The sequence below is a fragment of the Terrapene carolina genome, unplaced genomic scaffold, assembly GCF_002925995.2.
Source record: "Terrapene carolina triunguis isolate 2854851 unplaced genomic scaffold, T_m_triunguis-2.0 Scaffold111, whole genome shotgun sequence".
NCBI lineage: Eukaryota > Metazoa > Chordata > Testudines > Emydidae > Terrapene > Terrapene triunguis.
The window spans coordinates 9,639,028-9,656,069 of record NW_020664462.1 but is presented as its reverse complement, the minus strand read 5'-3'; the positions used below and the strand labels follow the sequence as shown (position 1 = coordinate 9,656,069).

General features: G+C 46.3%; 1 protein-coding gene across 2 annotated transcripts in view; it reads right to left on the bottom strand.

Annotated features, from left to right (window-relative positions):
• Positions 1 to 13,536, bottom strand: part of OXSR1 (oxidative stress responsive kinase 1) — a 125,468-nt gene extending 111,932 nt beyond the window's left edge. The window contains exons 1-2 of one of the 2 annotated variants that reach the window (XM_026652030.1): positions 13,365 to 13,536; positions 3,569 to 3,771 (exon numbers count right to left, since the gene is read on the bottom strand). Coding sequence is in view for 1 of the 2 variants with exons in the window: in XM_026652029.1 (XP_026507814.1) it covers positions 13,365 to 13,434 (70 nt within the window). In the remaining variant the exon portion in view is untranslated. The remainder of the gene's footprint in view (positions 1 to 3,568; positions 3,772 to 13,364) is intronic. The other variant, XM_026652029.1, reaches the window with a different exon arrangement.
• Positions 13,537 to 17,042: the final 3,506 nt, after the last annotated feature.

Here is a 17,042-nt window from a genome sequence, read left to right as displayed (position 1 = left end):
AGGACCAGCATCACTAATGCAGAACAAGCAGCAGAAGAAAAGTTGAAGAAACATCAACAGCATCTCTATACATCATAGTAGAGGGCATATTTACTCTCTGGTATAGCAGTTTACCTTTACATGTCTATTAGAAGTATCTGAACAAGCAATAAGAGGGTGAATAGGAGTTCATCCATCAGGGGACATACAACTAGTCAGATTTCTGTGTGTTAGCACAGTGGTCTCGAACCTTTTTACACCCAAGGTCACTTTTTTGAGATTAAGGGCAAACCAGGATCTTTCCTGCCCCTTCCCCAAGGCCCTGCCCTGCTCACTCCATCCCCCCCACACTCACTTTCACTGGGCTGGGGCAGGGGGTTGGGAGGAGGTGCAGGCTCTGGGCTGGGGCTGATGGGTTCGCTGTGTGGGAGGGGGATCTGGGTTGAGCCTGGGGCAGGGGTTTGGGGGTGTAGGTGGGGTGAGGGGTTCAAGCTCTGGGAGGGTGTTTGGGTGCAGGAGGGGGCTCCAGGCTGGGGCAGGAGTGTTGGGGTACAGGAGAGGGTGAGGGGTGCTGGCTCTGAGAGTGGGGTCAAGGCTACGGCAGGGGATGGGGTGCAGGAGGGAGTACGGGGTGCTGGCTCTGGGAGGGGGCTCAGGGATTGGGCAGGAGTTTGGAGCGCAGGAGGGGGGCTTCGGGTGCAGGAGGGGCTTCAGGTGCAGGAGGGGCTTCAGGATGCAGCCTCCCGCCAGGCAGCACTTATCTTGATCGGAGGCGCAACAAGCCTAAGGCAGGCTCCCTGCCTGCCGCAGCCCCACGCCACTCCTAGAAGGGGCCAACGCGACCGGGGGAGGGGGGCGGGGGGCACATGGCTCTGCGCGCTGCCCCTCTTTGCAGGCACTGCCCTTAAAGCTCCCATTGGCCACAGTTCCCCATTCCCGGTCAATGGGAGCTGTGGAGACAGTGCTTGCAGGCAGGAGCAGCGCACGGAAACACCCCCTCCCCCCAGGTCGCGGGGGCATGCTGGTCGCTTCTGAGAGTGGCATGGGGCTGCAGCAGGTAGCCAGCCCCACTGCGCCCCCGCAGCCGGAGATCGCGATCGACTGGGAGAGTTCCCAGGATCAACCAGTCGATCATGAACGACGGGTTGGCGACCACTGGACTAACGCAACTTATGCATGTAACTCTCACATGCACTTTAGAAAAGATGTACCATGTATTCACTAATCATCCCTCTTAATTTGACTTAGGCATTTCGAAATACAGTAGAATCTCAGAATTACAAATACCAGAGTTATGAACTGATCAGTCAACAACACACCTCATTTGGAACCGGAAGTATACAATCAGGCAGCAGCAGAGACCAACCAAAAAAAAAAAAAAGCAAATACAGTACAGCACTGTGTTAAACGTAAACTACGACAAAAAAATAAAGGGAAAGCAGCATTTTTCTTCTGCATAGTAAAGTTTCAAAACTGTATTAAGTCAACGTTGAGTTGTAAACTTTTGAAAGAACAACCATGATGTTTTGTTCAGAGCTATGAACAACCTCCATTCGCCAGGGGTCACGGAGTATGGGGGGGACTCAGGGCCCTGCACCCCCGGCGTCCTGCGATTCACCATGACTCTCAGCCAGCCAGTAAAGCAGAAGGTTTATTTAGACGACAGGAATACAGTCCAAGACAGGTCTTGCAGGCACAGACAACAGGACCCCCCTCAGTTAGGTCCATCTTGGGGTCCCAGGGCACCCTAGCCCCCTTGGGAGGTCAGAGCCCTGTCTCCCTCCCAGCCACATCACCAGCCAGCTCCTGAAAACTCTGCCTTCAGCGACCCCTCCCACAGCCTTTGTTCAGTTTCCTGGGCAAAGGTGTCACCTCGCCTCTAACCCCTTCCTGGGTTCTCATGTTACATGCTCAGGTATTCTCCGTCGGTCAGTCTCCCATCCCCCAATGCAGACTATCCTAGCCACACTCCCGTCAGCATTCAAAGCCCACAGTAAGAACAGTCCCAGTTCGTCACACCAGGTGTCCGTAACTCTGAGGTTCTATTGTAAAGGATGTTTCCCTTTACTTCAATTCTGAAAAGCAACTACAAACAGCATCAGAAAGCTCAGGGCCCCATGGAGTCCATGATTCTGTAGAGGTTGAATTGGCTGTTACAGAATTGTTTTCACGAACCTAGGCTCTTTTTTAAACTAAAGAATTGTTTCTAGCCCTTGTGAAGAAAACCTTAATCTTGGACTTAACCAATGCTGTACTGTCTGCATGAGTCTGCAAACATCTTGAAATAAGAACTCTGATGTCTGAACTGCACCACTATCTCAATGAGGTTAACTATGAAACCTAGAGATGACAATATCAACACAGCTATTTCACTGCTGATGATTTTAGCAGAAACACCCATCTGATGTGCTTACCCCACAATCCTAAATTGGTTCTCAGCTCCCAGAAACCAGAATTCCCTACTCTGTCAAAACTTCCAGATTTCCTCATAAGAGCTTCTACTAAACCAGCATCTTAAGTACAAGAATGTACAGCATATTGAAATCTGACAGCATGGCAAGAGCACAAAGGGACTGACTATGAAGAACACTACTATAATGATTTATGTGTTTAAACTAAAAACAAAAAAACAAAAAAATATGCAGGGTTTTCAATTATCTGAAACTGTTGCAGAATACCCCCAGGATCTAATGACCCTGTGTCAAGCTCACCAGAAATGTCTTTCCATATATGTGGTCCAGCCATTTCCCAGTGACATCTACTCGGTTAAGATGACACCACCCACCCCCACCGGCCAAACTTAGGAACTCATCCTTTGCTCTGAGAGGCAATTAAAATTCTCTCCTCTCACACATCACCTCTAGAAGGAGATACTGCAGGCCAAGTTTTGGAATCAGTTATGTTGTGCAACCCCAAATGCTTAGTGGGGGATAACAGAACAGAATTTGACCCTGCAATCTGAATCTAGTTAACAATTGTGTGGATGGATGAAAAAGTGAAGTGATTTCCCTCCTACATAGATATATTGATGAGGAGGCACTAGAAGGAGTTTAAAAAAAAAAAAAAAAAAAACACCTTATGTTTGATTAAAGTTATTTATGACTGAGGACAGCAGAACTATAAGCAGCCTGGGTTTATTATAGCAGGAGATACTGCTACAGTTTGTGTTTCAGTTTGTCATCAAATTTCACCTCTTTCAGTTGCTCATAACTTTCTGAAGCTTTCACTTATCGGGTTGACACAGGCTTGCGCTCTGATCAAACAGGAGTTTCTTTTGGGACGTTTCAGTAAAACCAGTTTAGTCCTTTGAGTAGGAGGAGAGGGAAGATGGCTGGGGCAGAAAGCTGGAGTTTGGCCAGAAGTTAGGCCCTTGATGAGAAGAGCCTTTGTGTGTTCCAGTGAAAACTCATTTTAATTTGACCGAGTTATGAGCCTTTGAAAGTTGCACTTCATGCAGACACAATACCATTGGTACGACTTCCCTTAAGCAGTGTTTGCAGTGAACGTCAGCTACACTGAGCAGGAGACCGGGGCTAACTTAACAGTGTAGCGAAAAAGTAAATGCACAGAGTGAATCCAGAGCTCTTACCTCATTCACTGTGCATCTTGCAAGAAATGATCTGTGCAGCTTTTAAGGCTTGCTGGAGAGAGCTGTCTCCTGCAGACTTCCCAGAGTGCAGAGTAGAAGAGCTCCCTCTAAGAAACCCTTGTAAGGTGTGTGGGATGCAGCATTTGATGTTGTCATGTTGTGTAGCCAAACAGTTCCATATCACAGAATTTCTTTTAATCTCCCTAGGAGATTACAATAAAAGCCACGTTAAACACTCAAAAGTCAGGAAGTGACAAAGTTAAAGGACTTCAAAAAAAAAAAGTCATAACTGTCTTAAAGTTATTTTAAAAAACATTCTATTGTTAGCTGTAACACCTGGTGAGACTACTGTGACTGAGAAATGAAAGATTTCCATTTTCTAATTTGTTCACTTTGTGCACTTGAGAACCCATTGAGTCTAGTCAGCTTACTCAGAGGGTACATCTACACTCCATTAGACCCCCACAGCTGGCCCATGCCAGCTGACTCGGGCTAAGGGGCTGTTTAACTGCAGTGTATATGTTCAGGCTTGGGCTGGAGCCTGGACCCTGTGAGGTGGGAGGGTCCCAGAGCTCGAGCCAGAGCCTGGACATCTACACTACAGTTAAACAGCCTGTTAAGCCAAGCCAGCTGGCATAGGCCAGACGCAGGTAGACATATCCAGATCATGTGGGTTTGGCATAGAGCAACAGGGGAGACAAAGATATGTAAAAGATAGCAAAAACTGTCATTTTAAAACCACAGAAGTTGGCAGAGCATTTCAGGGCAGGTGTAGGAAAAAAAACAGTTTCAATTGTCTAGATCTCAGGCAGTATCCCCTTATGGTTGCACATGAAGCCTTAGCTCTGCCCCCTGGTGTTTAAGTACTATGGAACACACAGCATCTCTCAATATAATAAGGGTTATATCTGCCACTTTAGATATACCTATCTATAGAATAGGCAGAATTCAATTGGGTTTTTTTTGTAATTTCAACTCATAACATCGATGTATATTTTAAAGCTTTATTTTAGATGTTTGTTTGTTTAAATGTTTACAGTAGCAGGAAGTTATTGGGAGTCACAATTATTTAATGACAGGACACACTGAGATCCAAAAAGTTAAAGTTTTATAAACTGTTAAAACGTAAACGGTCCCCCTTGCATGTCAAAATATATGAAGTAAATATGCTTAAATCAACAAGTCATACTTGTTTTTACTATTCACTTACTCATCCTTTTGTAACAAGCCTAATTCAAAAGTCAAACACTGGATTTTGAATCTAATAAGTTCCCAACCAGCATTTTTCTTTCTTTGCCCATCTGTAGATTTCAATTCTCATCAATGGAAATATTTTTTCCATCAGTTTGTATATGTATGGTGAAATCAACATTTACTGACAAAAATTTCATCCTTCCAAGCCTACATTTTCCATTCAAGTATACTCATACCACTTACTAACATAATACCTAACTTCATTCACTCAGATTTCATTTTTAAATACATGTTCTCTTCGTTAACATAGTTATGACTAAATATGTTGACAGCAGTCACCTACTATGTAGTCCTTTCAGGCACCACCAGTCTTCTTCAAGTACAATTCAATAGAATGGTGGTCCTGTGGTTAAGGCACTGGATCGGTAGTCAGGAACCTGGGTTCTAGGCCTGACTCCGTCACACATTTCCTGTGTGACCTTGGGCAAGTCACATAAGGCTTGATTTTCGGAAGTGCTATGCATGAACGGCTCCAACTAAAGTCAAAGGGAGCTACAGCAACTTTGAAAGTTGGGCCCTTCATCTCTGCGCCTCAGTTGCTCAGCTATGACAGGAGTCAGGAAAACGGACTGGGCAGATCACTAGGCTGACCTAGTACAGCAATTCCCATTTTCCTAATATGGCAGTCTTTTTTACTGGCAATTATTCCATGGTTATTTTCTATACTCACATTGCTCACAGCTTTGTGTCTTCTAAGCTTGCAGGTAAAAAGTCTAATAAACTACATTTAGCACTGGTCACCCTAGTAGTGAAATAGTTTGACCAGAGAAAACATTTCACAAAAGATCAAGTTTTACCAGATTACAGTTTCAATACTCATTTGTAATTAAAATACCTAGCTCTAGTTGTTTGCAGTTTTAAAGGCTCAGATATTTAAATTTCAGAAGAACTCAAGTCAACATCTAGAGTCTTAATGGACCAGCTCCTGTTCCCATCAACAGCTCCAGCCTCTGGAATAAAATAGTCACTGTGAACTTTAAAAGCTGAATGTTCTGGGGAGAATCGATTCTTTCTCTGAGATTCAGTCAGTTACATAAGTAATAACATTCCAGAGTGCGCATTTGTCAGCCAATATATGCACCCCTCGGGTATGCAGAAGAGCCAAGGGCACCCAAGATATTTGACTACTGGCTGAGAAATGCCTACCCCAGAGTGTTACACTATACTTATAAAAAGCCTTATTGACAAATTAAAGTACAAAATATTAATCTTTCCAAGAAACTAGCTCCACTGGAACTAACTGCCATCCAGGAACAAACTACAGTGGTCTGCTTCTATTTAAGGCTTCCTTGTATCTCACTCATCCCAAAATAGCTGAAGGAAACACAAGCAGAATCCTTTGCCCTCCCCTCAAGTCAGCTGGAAAGGCAGCCACGCTGATTCTATGAGGTACTCTTTCCAGCCCTCCTCTTTAGAAGAGAGGTGCTACTGCTGCTTGATTTTATTATTTTTAAATACCCTCATCCTACTTCCGCTTCCTCCCTTCTATCCTCCTTTTACGCCAACTAGAGGGAGCAGGGGCTGGCAACAGAAGCTGGACTGCACTTGTAGAACAGCTCTTTTCCTTCATTCCCAGATGATCAGATAGGAGGAAAGTTTCAAAGACAAATGGTTGGATTTTACGAAGCAATGGTAACAAGATTCTAGAAATCCCCACTGTTCAGATGAGTGGATGGTTTGAATATGGCAGGGACACCTGGCTGTTTAAGTGGGTTTACAGTCCAAACACTTGCGTTTGGATTTCATAGTGTGGGGCATTAGTTATGGTGATGAGGGCTATGCGCATAGATGCCTAGATAGGCTAAGCACTTTGAATACGCTTTATGTTCCTCTTAAGTTGGTTTTGTAAAAGCAAAGACCAACAGAAAGGTTTCCACTTTAGAAGAACAGATCAAAATTTCTACTGAGTTGTTTTTTAGAGAGACATTTCCCTGCAAGTGTTCTGAACCTGAACACTGAGAACTTGTAATGGAAATTGACTTAGCTTAGCCAATTAAAATAAATGGAGAAATGCCAGAAACAAATAGAGCAAGAAAGAGAATGAAAACTGAACTGGATTTTATGACTTTCATTTTCAATGAATAGCATCAGTAACAAAAAAAAACTGGTTTAAATTATTTAGGCTTAGTTACAACTTGCCTACTTTAATTGAATTGTCTCATTAGCATTGCCCCCCCACACACACACACTTGGTAAGGCAACTCCCATCTTTTCATGTACTGTGTATATATACCTGCTACTGTATTTTCCACTCCGTGCATCTGATGAAGTGCGTTTTAGCCCACAAAAGCTTATGCCCAAATAAATTTGTTAGTCTCTAAGGTGCCACAAGGACTCCTCGTTGTTTTTGCTGATACAGACTAACACGGCTACCCCTCTGAAACTTGCCTACAGTTACCATACAAGACTCATAGGTGAACCATCAATTCTAGTCCCCAAACAGATTTTATACAGCTTATTGCTTGATAAATTTTTCCCATTCCATCTCCTTCTCCCTTAACATAAAAGTGTTCTAACTGCTATTACAGTGTGTAGAGACTGATGAGTGCTCTTTCTGTACTATGCATTTTTAATTTGTGGGATAGGTCCCTATAGATATTTTGATAAAATTCAGAGAACTAGACTATGTTCATTGAGATGCTCTTGGGGGTGCAACAGAATAGTAATCAACCTCTCCTACCTAACCACATCCCCCCCGATCCACAGGAGTTGAAAATTTTCTACACACCTAAATGCCACAGGATTAAGCTGCAAGCTCTACTGTGTTCAGGGGCAATGCCTGTGTAAAACAGCTACCCATATACCCAGCTGCTGGGAAAGGGAAAAACCTTAAAAAGTATTAACTTTATTTTAGACTTCATTTCTGGAAGGGAAAAGGAACATGCACATTCACTCTTTGTTCCTCCTCCTCTCACCCCAGAGCCTCCTGACTGCTGTGAAAGCAGGGGTCGGGGCGGGGGGGAGGGGGAGAGAGAGAGAAGAGGGAGTTCTCTGTTAATTTACTCCTACCCTGCCTCTGGTTTTATATATTCTCCTCCTCCTCAGTTAACAGCTTGCGCCAATGTTACTCCTGGGGGAATTGTGAGCCAAAAAAATTAAAAATTCTGCGCACAATATTTTAAAATTCTGCATATTTTATTGTCAAAATAACAATATAATCACACCAGTTTCAATGATTTTTGGTCACTTATTTCAAAATACCTGTCAGCAAGTATGTCTGTAACAATACAGACAACAAAAAAGATTCAGGAAATGTTTGACAAATAGATTCCTTACTAGGCATATTAATACAGAATTTTGAGTAATAATTCATTTAAACTACAATACAGAACCATATTTACTGCATGCCTCAGAAGCAGTGCAAAGGCTTGGAGGAGTCGGGGCAACAGAGGAGCTGAGGGAGAGGGAAGTAATTGCTGCGAAGGAGCCTGGGTGTGAACTTGGAGGGTTGTTGAGTATGGGTGGGAAAAGTATGGAACAGGTTTTTGGGTGAGAGCGGGAAGGGATTGTTAGGGAGCTTCCTCCATGCAGACCCTGGCTAAACCGTAGCCTGTCCCATTCAGTCAGTCACATCTGCCCATCCCCATGTGCCCCTGCACCCCCGTGTATCCTTGCACCCCGACCATGTGTCCCTCCACCCCCACTCAGCAACCCCCCCCCCATCCCTACGTGGCCCTGCACTCTCTCTCCCAACCCCATGTGGCCCTGCACCTCCCCCAGCCACCCCTGTCACTGCACAGCCTCCCCCTCGTGGCCCTACACCATCACTCCCATTCAGCTCTTTCCCCCGTCTGTCCTCCCACACCAGCCCTTATGAGCCCGTCTGACCCCCAGCAGCCCCACGCTGTCTGTCTCTGACGTGGCCCGACAGGCGCTGTGAAGAAAGCGGGCTCTCTCTTCCCTAGCTGGCCAGGAGCTGCTGCTCTGTTCTATCGCCACAGCTCCCTTTAGTGGGCAAAAGGTGGAACTGCAGCAGCTTTCTGGCAAAAAATTAAATGTGTAGTTCATTAATTATGCATGCACACAGTGGCACAGAATTCCCCCAGGAGTACAGTTTCTACTTCACATACTGCTCACAGCTTTCTGAAGATGCAGCAGAATGAATATGAGTGAAAAGAGTCTACTCCAGGGGTCGGCAACCTTTCAGAAGTGATGTGCCGAGTCTTCATTTATTCACTCTGATTTAAGGTTTCGCGTGCCAGTAATACATTTTAACGTTTTTAGAAGGTCTCTTTCTATAAGTCTATTATATATAACTAAACTATTGTTGTAGGTAAAGTAAAGAAGCTTCATTTAAAATTAAATTAAAATGCAGAGCCCCCGGACCAGTGGCCAGGACCCAGGCAGTGTGAGTGCCACTGAAAATCAGCTCGTGTGCCACCTTTGGCACGTGTGCCATAGGTTGCCTACCCCTGGTCTACTCAGTTTCATTGTTGCCCACAGGTTTCCCCCAATAGCAACTTTGAGAACCCATAGAATTCTATTTGGTCTTCACTCTATGGCAGATTGGGGAAGCTCTGAGCAGCAGCAGCAATGGGGCTATCTTCCTTCAGACTTTAGAAAACAGCATTGCATTGATTTCCATGCAGTCCACATCTGGAGGGTTATCGTTACAACCATAAGGGAGAGAGACTACTTGTTAAAATGAAGCCAGATTCCACAGTAGTTAATAGTCACCCAGGAAAGATGCTTACTCACAACAGGCACACCCTATAACTGTATTGTAATTTCAGTTTGCAGTACGTTTTTTTGTTTAAATTAGGTCAAGTTTTGATCCTGAACAAGACAATTTGCAACATTACAATGAAAAAAGGAATCTATATTTGAGAATACTCAGCTGTTAGTCACTAAAACTAATACAGTGTAATGAATATAGGCCATAACCTATACCTTTAAAATTGAACTAGTCAGATCCACTGCTGACTAACAGGTTTTTAATCCTAGATAGAAACTGTAAGGTGATTTATAAGGGAACTTCTTTCCTGAATCTGGAAGAATGTTTTATCTCTTAACTATTGCACTAAGAGGCCACATTGCCCACTGGATATTTACAGGCAGAGAATTAGTGAGAGGAAATAAGGTATCAGAAGAGAGTGAAAAATTGATTTCCTTTACTTGGGTATCAAAAATAGCTGAGTATGTAACATACAGAGTGCTAGGCTGAAAACCCAGAGAACAACTTTTGTCATCACTGAGGATAAGATTATGTCAAGGATTCCGTGACTTTCAGAGATCTCTGACATTTTCGCTTCAGCCCCAGGGTGGTGGGGCCAGAGCTGTCAGCCAGCAGGAGACTCTGGAGCTCTGAGCTGTGGCGTGGACGTGGAGCTGTCTGCCACCGCAGCAGCCGGTGCTGGATTCTCCCCCCTTTCCCACAGCGGGGCTCAGGCTGTCTTCCCCCCTGCTTGGGCTTCAGTCATTTCCCCCCACCCCACCCATCAGCCCCTCCTCCCATTATTTTAGTAAAAGTCACAGATCGGTCACAGGCTTCCATGAATTTTTGTTTCTTGCCCGCAACCTGTCCGTGACTTTTACTAAAAATAATCATGATTAAGGTTAAGATTTTGTCATCCATCACAGATCTAGTTAAGTACCTTGAAAGTACTGCTGCAAGGCTTGGCACTTTCCATACTGGATTCCCACTTTGACCATGACCACAAATTGTAAGCCCATAAATCTAGAGTAATGAGAACCCAGCAAGCTCCTGATGAGAGTTAGAGGATATGTGGAAGCAGGAGGGGGAAAGTCCAGTTGCTTAGCCAACCTTGGAACATTTTGTCCCTCAAATTACGTATGTGCTATGAGACTTAAATCACACCTACATCCTAGACATTGGCAGACATTCCAACATTTAGAAGGAGTAAGATAAAGGGGGACAATAAAAATATTTATAAACACATTTCAGCATATGTTCCAAAAAGTAGGCAATACAGTTTAGAAACCTGATGCAGTTGGCAACCAGAAATTCAGCATACAGATTGTTTTGGGGGGGGGGCGGGGGAGGAGGGAAGAGAGGAGAGAAGAAAAAGGAATGAAAAAGCTTATTCCCCAAGCTCAATATGTTACAAACGGACAACAACGTATCTATGTCCTCCTAGTGATTGTTAGACTATGTGAGGAGTGTCTGTCAGCAGCTTCCAGGAAAGCAGCTGTTGGGAGTTTAAATGTCTCCCTCAGCCCTGTGTGAATTTCCTTTCCCCCAGCACAGACTAACATCTAATAAGGTAAATAAGAGCAGAACTTTATAGGGGGAAAATGGTCGGGGGGGGCACACCTCTTGGTAGACTCCCACAAGCAAAGCACTTCCTAGAGACAGCTGCAATTGCTCCCCAGCTCTAGAGAGAACTGGAGCCTAGTGGCAGCTTTTTCCAGCTTCTGCTTCTTCACAGGACAAGCCCAATTTTTGGACACCAGCCTCCCCAGGACATGTTTTCCTGGAAGTGCTAATTCTCACTATTTAGTTTCCCCAGCCCCTGCTGCAGGCACCAGACTTTCCCCCTTCTCTAGTACTGCTGCTCCCAATAGGCTAAGGGAGGGAATGGAACCTGATCTGATGGAGCAATGGGGATTTTCAGTACTTCCAGAAGGATTCCATACCAGCCATAGCTGTGTAGATCCTTCCTACTTTTAAAACAATGCCAAGAATTTAATCTCTGTAACCATGATTTCCCCAAATTCTCCCACCTTAGCAAAATAAAGCAGGTCTCTGCGTTACAGAGACGCAAAGCCAAGACATGATAGAAGCATCTTCATTTATAATTGCCAAAAGATAAAAGTTCCTCATAAACATTAAACTAAAAATTAACTTTTCTAAGACATTGACCAACAACCCCTCCTATCCCTCCACCCACTCCACTCTCTGCCTCTCTGGTGAAATGGAACACGAGGCACTGACCTTACAGTCACCTGTGGCACTCAATAAGTAATGTGCTAGATACTCAGTGTGCAGCGATATAGCCTTCACACCACCATACTGATAAAGTGACTAAAAAAAGAAAGACTGAGTGAATTGGTGCAGGCATTCAAGTCAAGAGAGGCTCAGTCATTCATAAAGAGCAAAGGCTGCTGCCTCAAGCTGAAGTGAGAAGGAATGAGAGATATTTCAAATATAAAGACACTCACAGCAAAATTCCTCATCCCTTGAACAGACCAACATACAGCGCCTTGAAATTAATAATCACCATATGGATGGACTCTCCCTTCTGACTGAATACAGCTTGGAACAGCTGCTCTATAAAGGAAACCGTATATTCCAGAATCCGAGGAGGAGGAACTGCCCTTCATTATTTACCAACATCCCAACCACCATAACAAATACCTTACATCCTCATCCTTCCCAGCAGCCAAAACAGACCACCCACTGGACAGCATGACATGAACACCCCTCCTCCAAAACCCAAAGTGGGCAGGCAACTGCCCATAGCAGTTACTTCCAATCCCAAAACATCAGAAAAATATAGACAACTCCCTCCTCAAAGGCTAAGCTAGAGAAACACACGGACCCCAACGGGAGCCATTAGACCATAAGATATAATATGCCCCTCTCAGGAGAAAAGCTACAGAGTCCCCTAGAAGATGCTCCCAGAAACGCACATACCAATTACTTTTGAGATCCATGAACAGATACTGGAGTAAGTATAACCCTTCCCTTTTAGTTCTAGCCGAGACACACCCCCACTGCTGAAATCCCCACACCCCAGAAGTAGAAACACAGACAGCCAGAAGAGCTGCCAGACCCGCTCCCCCTCTCCCAAGCTCAAAATCGCCCAAGCCCCAGGAGCAGAAATACAGCTCAACGCACCGGCAGACACACCCCCCAGGCCCCCAAGACCCCCTCCACCAAAGACGTAAGACCAGAGTCCCCTTTTGCGCTCCCATTTCCTGAGCTGTAACAAAGACCCTCCGATGCAAGCACCGCCCTAGGCCCCAAGAGCCCCCCAGCCCGAGCAGGAATCCACCCCCCCCAGATACAGACTCCAGAGCGAAGCGAGACAACCAGAGAGACACACCCCCCCGCGGCCGCTACACCGCCGGAGTAGGAACAGAGCCAGCCCCTGTCTCCGGGGCTAGGGCCGGACACACACTCCCCTGCCCGGCCCGTCTCCAGGGCTAGGGCCGATCCACCCGCGGCGGCGGCTCCTACCCCCCAGGAGTCAGGCTCCAGAGCCAGCGCAGACACACCCCCCACGCCGGGCCCGGGCCCTGCCCCCGGGCTGGCACAGACACCAGCACCACCCCGCACCCCATCCCCTGGGAGCCAGGTCCGGTCTCCCCCCCCCCCCCCCACACACCCCCGCCGCCCCTGTACCCCCCGGCCCCTGACTCCCGGGCCCGGACCCCGGCTGGCCAGACACCCCCCCCGGACCCCACCCCCTGGAGCCAGGCCGGTCTCCACACACCCCCCACGCCGGGCCCGTACCCCCCGGGCTGGCGCGCACACACCCCCCCGGACCCTACCCCCCAGGAGCCACCCCCCGGCCGCAGAGCGCCCAGGCCCGTGCCCGGCTGACAGGCCGGCGGGGTCCCCGCGCGCCCCACTCACCGATCACCTCCTGCAGCTCATAGTCATCCCTGTTGATGGACCAGGGCAGGGAGCTGGGGTCCTCGGCCATGGCGGCGCTTCCCCGGGCGCACCGAGCGCAGCGCCGGGCGAGGCAGGGCAGCGGGGAAGGACGAAGAGAGGCGCGCAGCCCAGCGGCCCGACAGCCACCCTGCCTGAGCCCTCCCCGCGCCGCCCCTCTCTCGCCTCCCCATTGGCTGGGGTCTCAGCCGCGGGGGCGGGGTCAGAGAGCGGGGCGTCACAGTCATGCGAGGCGGGGCCTCGTCGAACCCCCTCCCCCCGCCGCCAAAAAAAGCCCATCGAAAAGGCAGCCTATAGAATTCAGGAGAAAAACCCACCAGCCTCTAACAAGGTAAACGCTACCATGGCAACCTCTCCCCCCACTCACATGGGCCCTCCTTCCGCCGACCCACACTGACGCGGATGACGTCACCCGCGCCCGCCTGCCGACGCCATCTTGAGTGAGGCGCATGCCAGACCTCGCCAGAATTTCACCCCCTCTCCCATCCCCACCATCGTATGAAGGGCTGCTTTTAGCCAGACATCCCGCGCAGGATAAAGACTTGGCTGTCCTATAATCCGGAGGGAGGCGGAATGAGAACATGCCACACACAAGATGGCGGCCGTTTGCTTCTCAGGGAGGAGCGGGAAAGGATTCGCCCCCTAGTCTCTGAGACCGGTGTTGATTGGTCCTCGGCTATAAGCTGTCCAGCAGCGATTGGCTTGAAAGCCTGTCAATAGCTTGAAGCCCCGACCCAGCCTGTATGTGTGCCATGCTCTTGCATGTGGAGGGGAGAAAAGGGAGGGAAGCAGAAGGAGTAAGGGAAGGGCCTGCACCTGTGTGGGGCCCTGTGCAAAGTGAGCCAGGTTCACTCCTGGAGCCTGACCTAGCATGCAAAGCCCATCTTGGGGGTAATAGCCGTAGGGAATGCCTGAGGAGCATGGCTTCATGCAGAATTTCCACTGAGTACGTCACCACCTAGGCACTGCCACAGTCATGTTACCCATCCCCGAGCAGGCTTGCCACCCGTTCTAGTACATCCAGGAGCGTTTGATTTTGCCGTGATGATTCCAGCTGCTTCAGGCAATCCTTTGGGATACTAAAAGTTCCCCAGGGTCCCTTTCACACTGCAATGCCATGATGTTTTGATGCAGTGTATCAAAACATCACAAACTAGAAGTTTCTGCCAAACTGGACAATCTCAAAGAAGCATCCTTAGGGGTAAGCAGTTGGAGGAAAATTTTGGATAAGGCACAACCTAAACCTCTGTTAGGAAAAGTGCCCTAATATTTCTAATACCCACATATATGAGACACCCCTGCCCCTCAATATTAAGTTGTGTGAACACAAACTTAGCTATCTTGAAAAGATGAAGGGCAGTGAAATATTTGATCCAGAGAACATAGGCATTTCAACCCTGAGGTTAATTTAACACAATAATCTAAACTAAACCAGTATCCCCAGGCACTGGGGCTCCCTCTTCTTCAATGTATGTATATTTCCAAGGCTTGTATTAATTCAATGGGCAGGTGCAGTAGTCCACCACAGATGCTTCTGAGCTCCATATTCTGTATTTAAATACAGGGAGAGGTTATGGTGGGTGTCATCTGGTGTAGAAGGAAGGTCACTCTTTCTCCTCTCTTCTAGATCTCCTAGTTGCCAAACTCTTCTGCATACTCCCCTCCCTAATTTCAATATTGAGTAATATAGCCAGACTTTCTGATTCAAATACAAGGCAATTTAAGTATTCTGACTGATTACTAACCAGGATAAAATCCTGGCATTATCTTCCAGGTAGCTCAGCAAGATGTAGCCCCTATAATTATGACATTGCAGTAATGCCCAAAGCCAGGATAGGGGAATCATTGCAGTAATGCCCAAAGCCAGGATAGGGGAATCATTGTGCTAGATGCTGTACAAACACAGAGTGAAAAATTCTGCCTCTAGAGAGCTTGCAATTAACTGCACAGCGGTACACAGCTGAGCCTGCATGGAGCCCCATTGATCCATGTGTGTGGCAGAAGTAGTACCTAAGGGAAAAAAGATGACTCTGAAGGAATGGAGCAAGGAAGAGGATAACAATAATAACAACATGAATTTACATCCACCTTGTCTCTCTAGTGTTTAATATCTTTTATTTGACCAACTTCTGCTGGTGAGAGAGACAAGCTTTCAAGTTACACAGAGCTCTTCAGATCATACACTAATTATGTACACAGCTAGATGCTGTCAAGACAGTTTTTAAACACACACAAAATAGATAAAATAGTTTTCCCTTTTTTAGTGTCAAGGACAACCCAAAATCAGCTGGGACATTTGGCAAAATCTGTGGAATCTGTGTGTTGGGTTTTATTTTTGCTTTCTAGTCTACTTGGAGTGGCCACTATCCAGCTTAATATCAGATATTACTGTAAGTCACAAGGAACATCTTCCATTGTTGTAGCTCTATTGGTCCCAGGATCTTAGAGAGACAAGGTGGATGAGGTAATATCTTAGATGGTACCAACTTCTACTGGTTGAAAAAGACAAGCTTTCAAGCTTATACAGAGCTCTTCTTCAGGTCTGGGAAATGTACTCGGAGTGTCACCGCTAAATATAAGGTGGACCAGATTGTTTAGCATAAGTAGTTAACACATATTTCAAGGTATCATTCAAGGTGAAGTGGCTTGTCAACAATGCTCCAGTCATAGGGAGTGGAGAGAATGCTTGGGAAGGGGAGGGAGATGTTGTGGGTTATAGATTGTCGTAATAAGCCTTAAATCCAGTACCTCTATTCAGTCCATGATTTTTAATGTCTAGCAAAAAGTTCTTTACTTTGTCCAAACTCGGGACAGACATGGATACTAGGATAGTTCCCCAATATGCCAGCCTCTTCATGGGCCACCTTGAAGAAGAATTTCTGGATAAGTGCACCACAAAACCAATAATATACTTAAGATACATCAATGATATTTTCATCCTCTGGACAGATGACCTAAACTCCCTCATATATTTCCACCACAACTTCAGCAACTGCCACCCATCCATTAAATTCACTCTAGAACACTCCTATTCTAGCATCAATTTCCTGAACACCATGATCACCTTCAACAATGGAACCCTACAAACAACTATATACAAGAAACCCACTGATCACCATACCTGCCCTCACAGATCCCCTTGTAAGTATTTTCACACTTGCTTCTTATCAAACTGTCTGTACTGAGCCATCTTGATTATCACTTCAAAAGTTTTTTTTCTGTTACTTAATTGGCCTCTCAGAGTTGGTAAGACAACTCCCACCTGTTCATGCTGTGTGTGTGTGTGTGTGTGTGTGTGTGTATATATATCTCCTCATTATATGTTTCACTCTATATGCATCCGAAGAAGTGGGTTGTAGCCCACGAAAGCTTATGCTCTAATAAATTTGTTAGTCTCTAAGGTGCCACAAGTACTCCTGTTCTTTTTGCGGATACAGACTAACACGGCTGCTACTCTGAAACCCAAGAAATCTGTTATCTACAGCCGGGCACTCAGATACCACAGCATATGCTCCGAATAGAAAGTCTGGGATATACATCTTTACACACTTAAAGCTACCTTCATCAAACAAGGATGCTTCCCCAGAGAAATAGATTGCATGTGGAGTGGGCCATCCCAAGAGAACTTGCTTCAATACA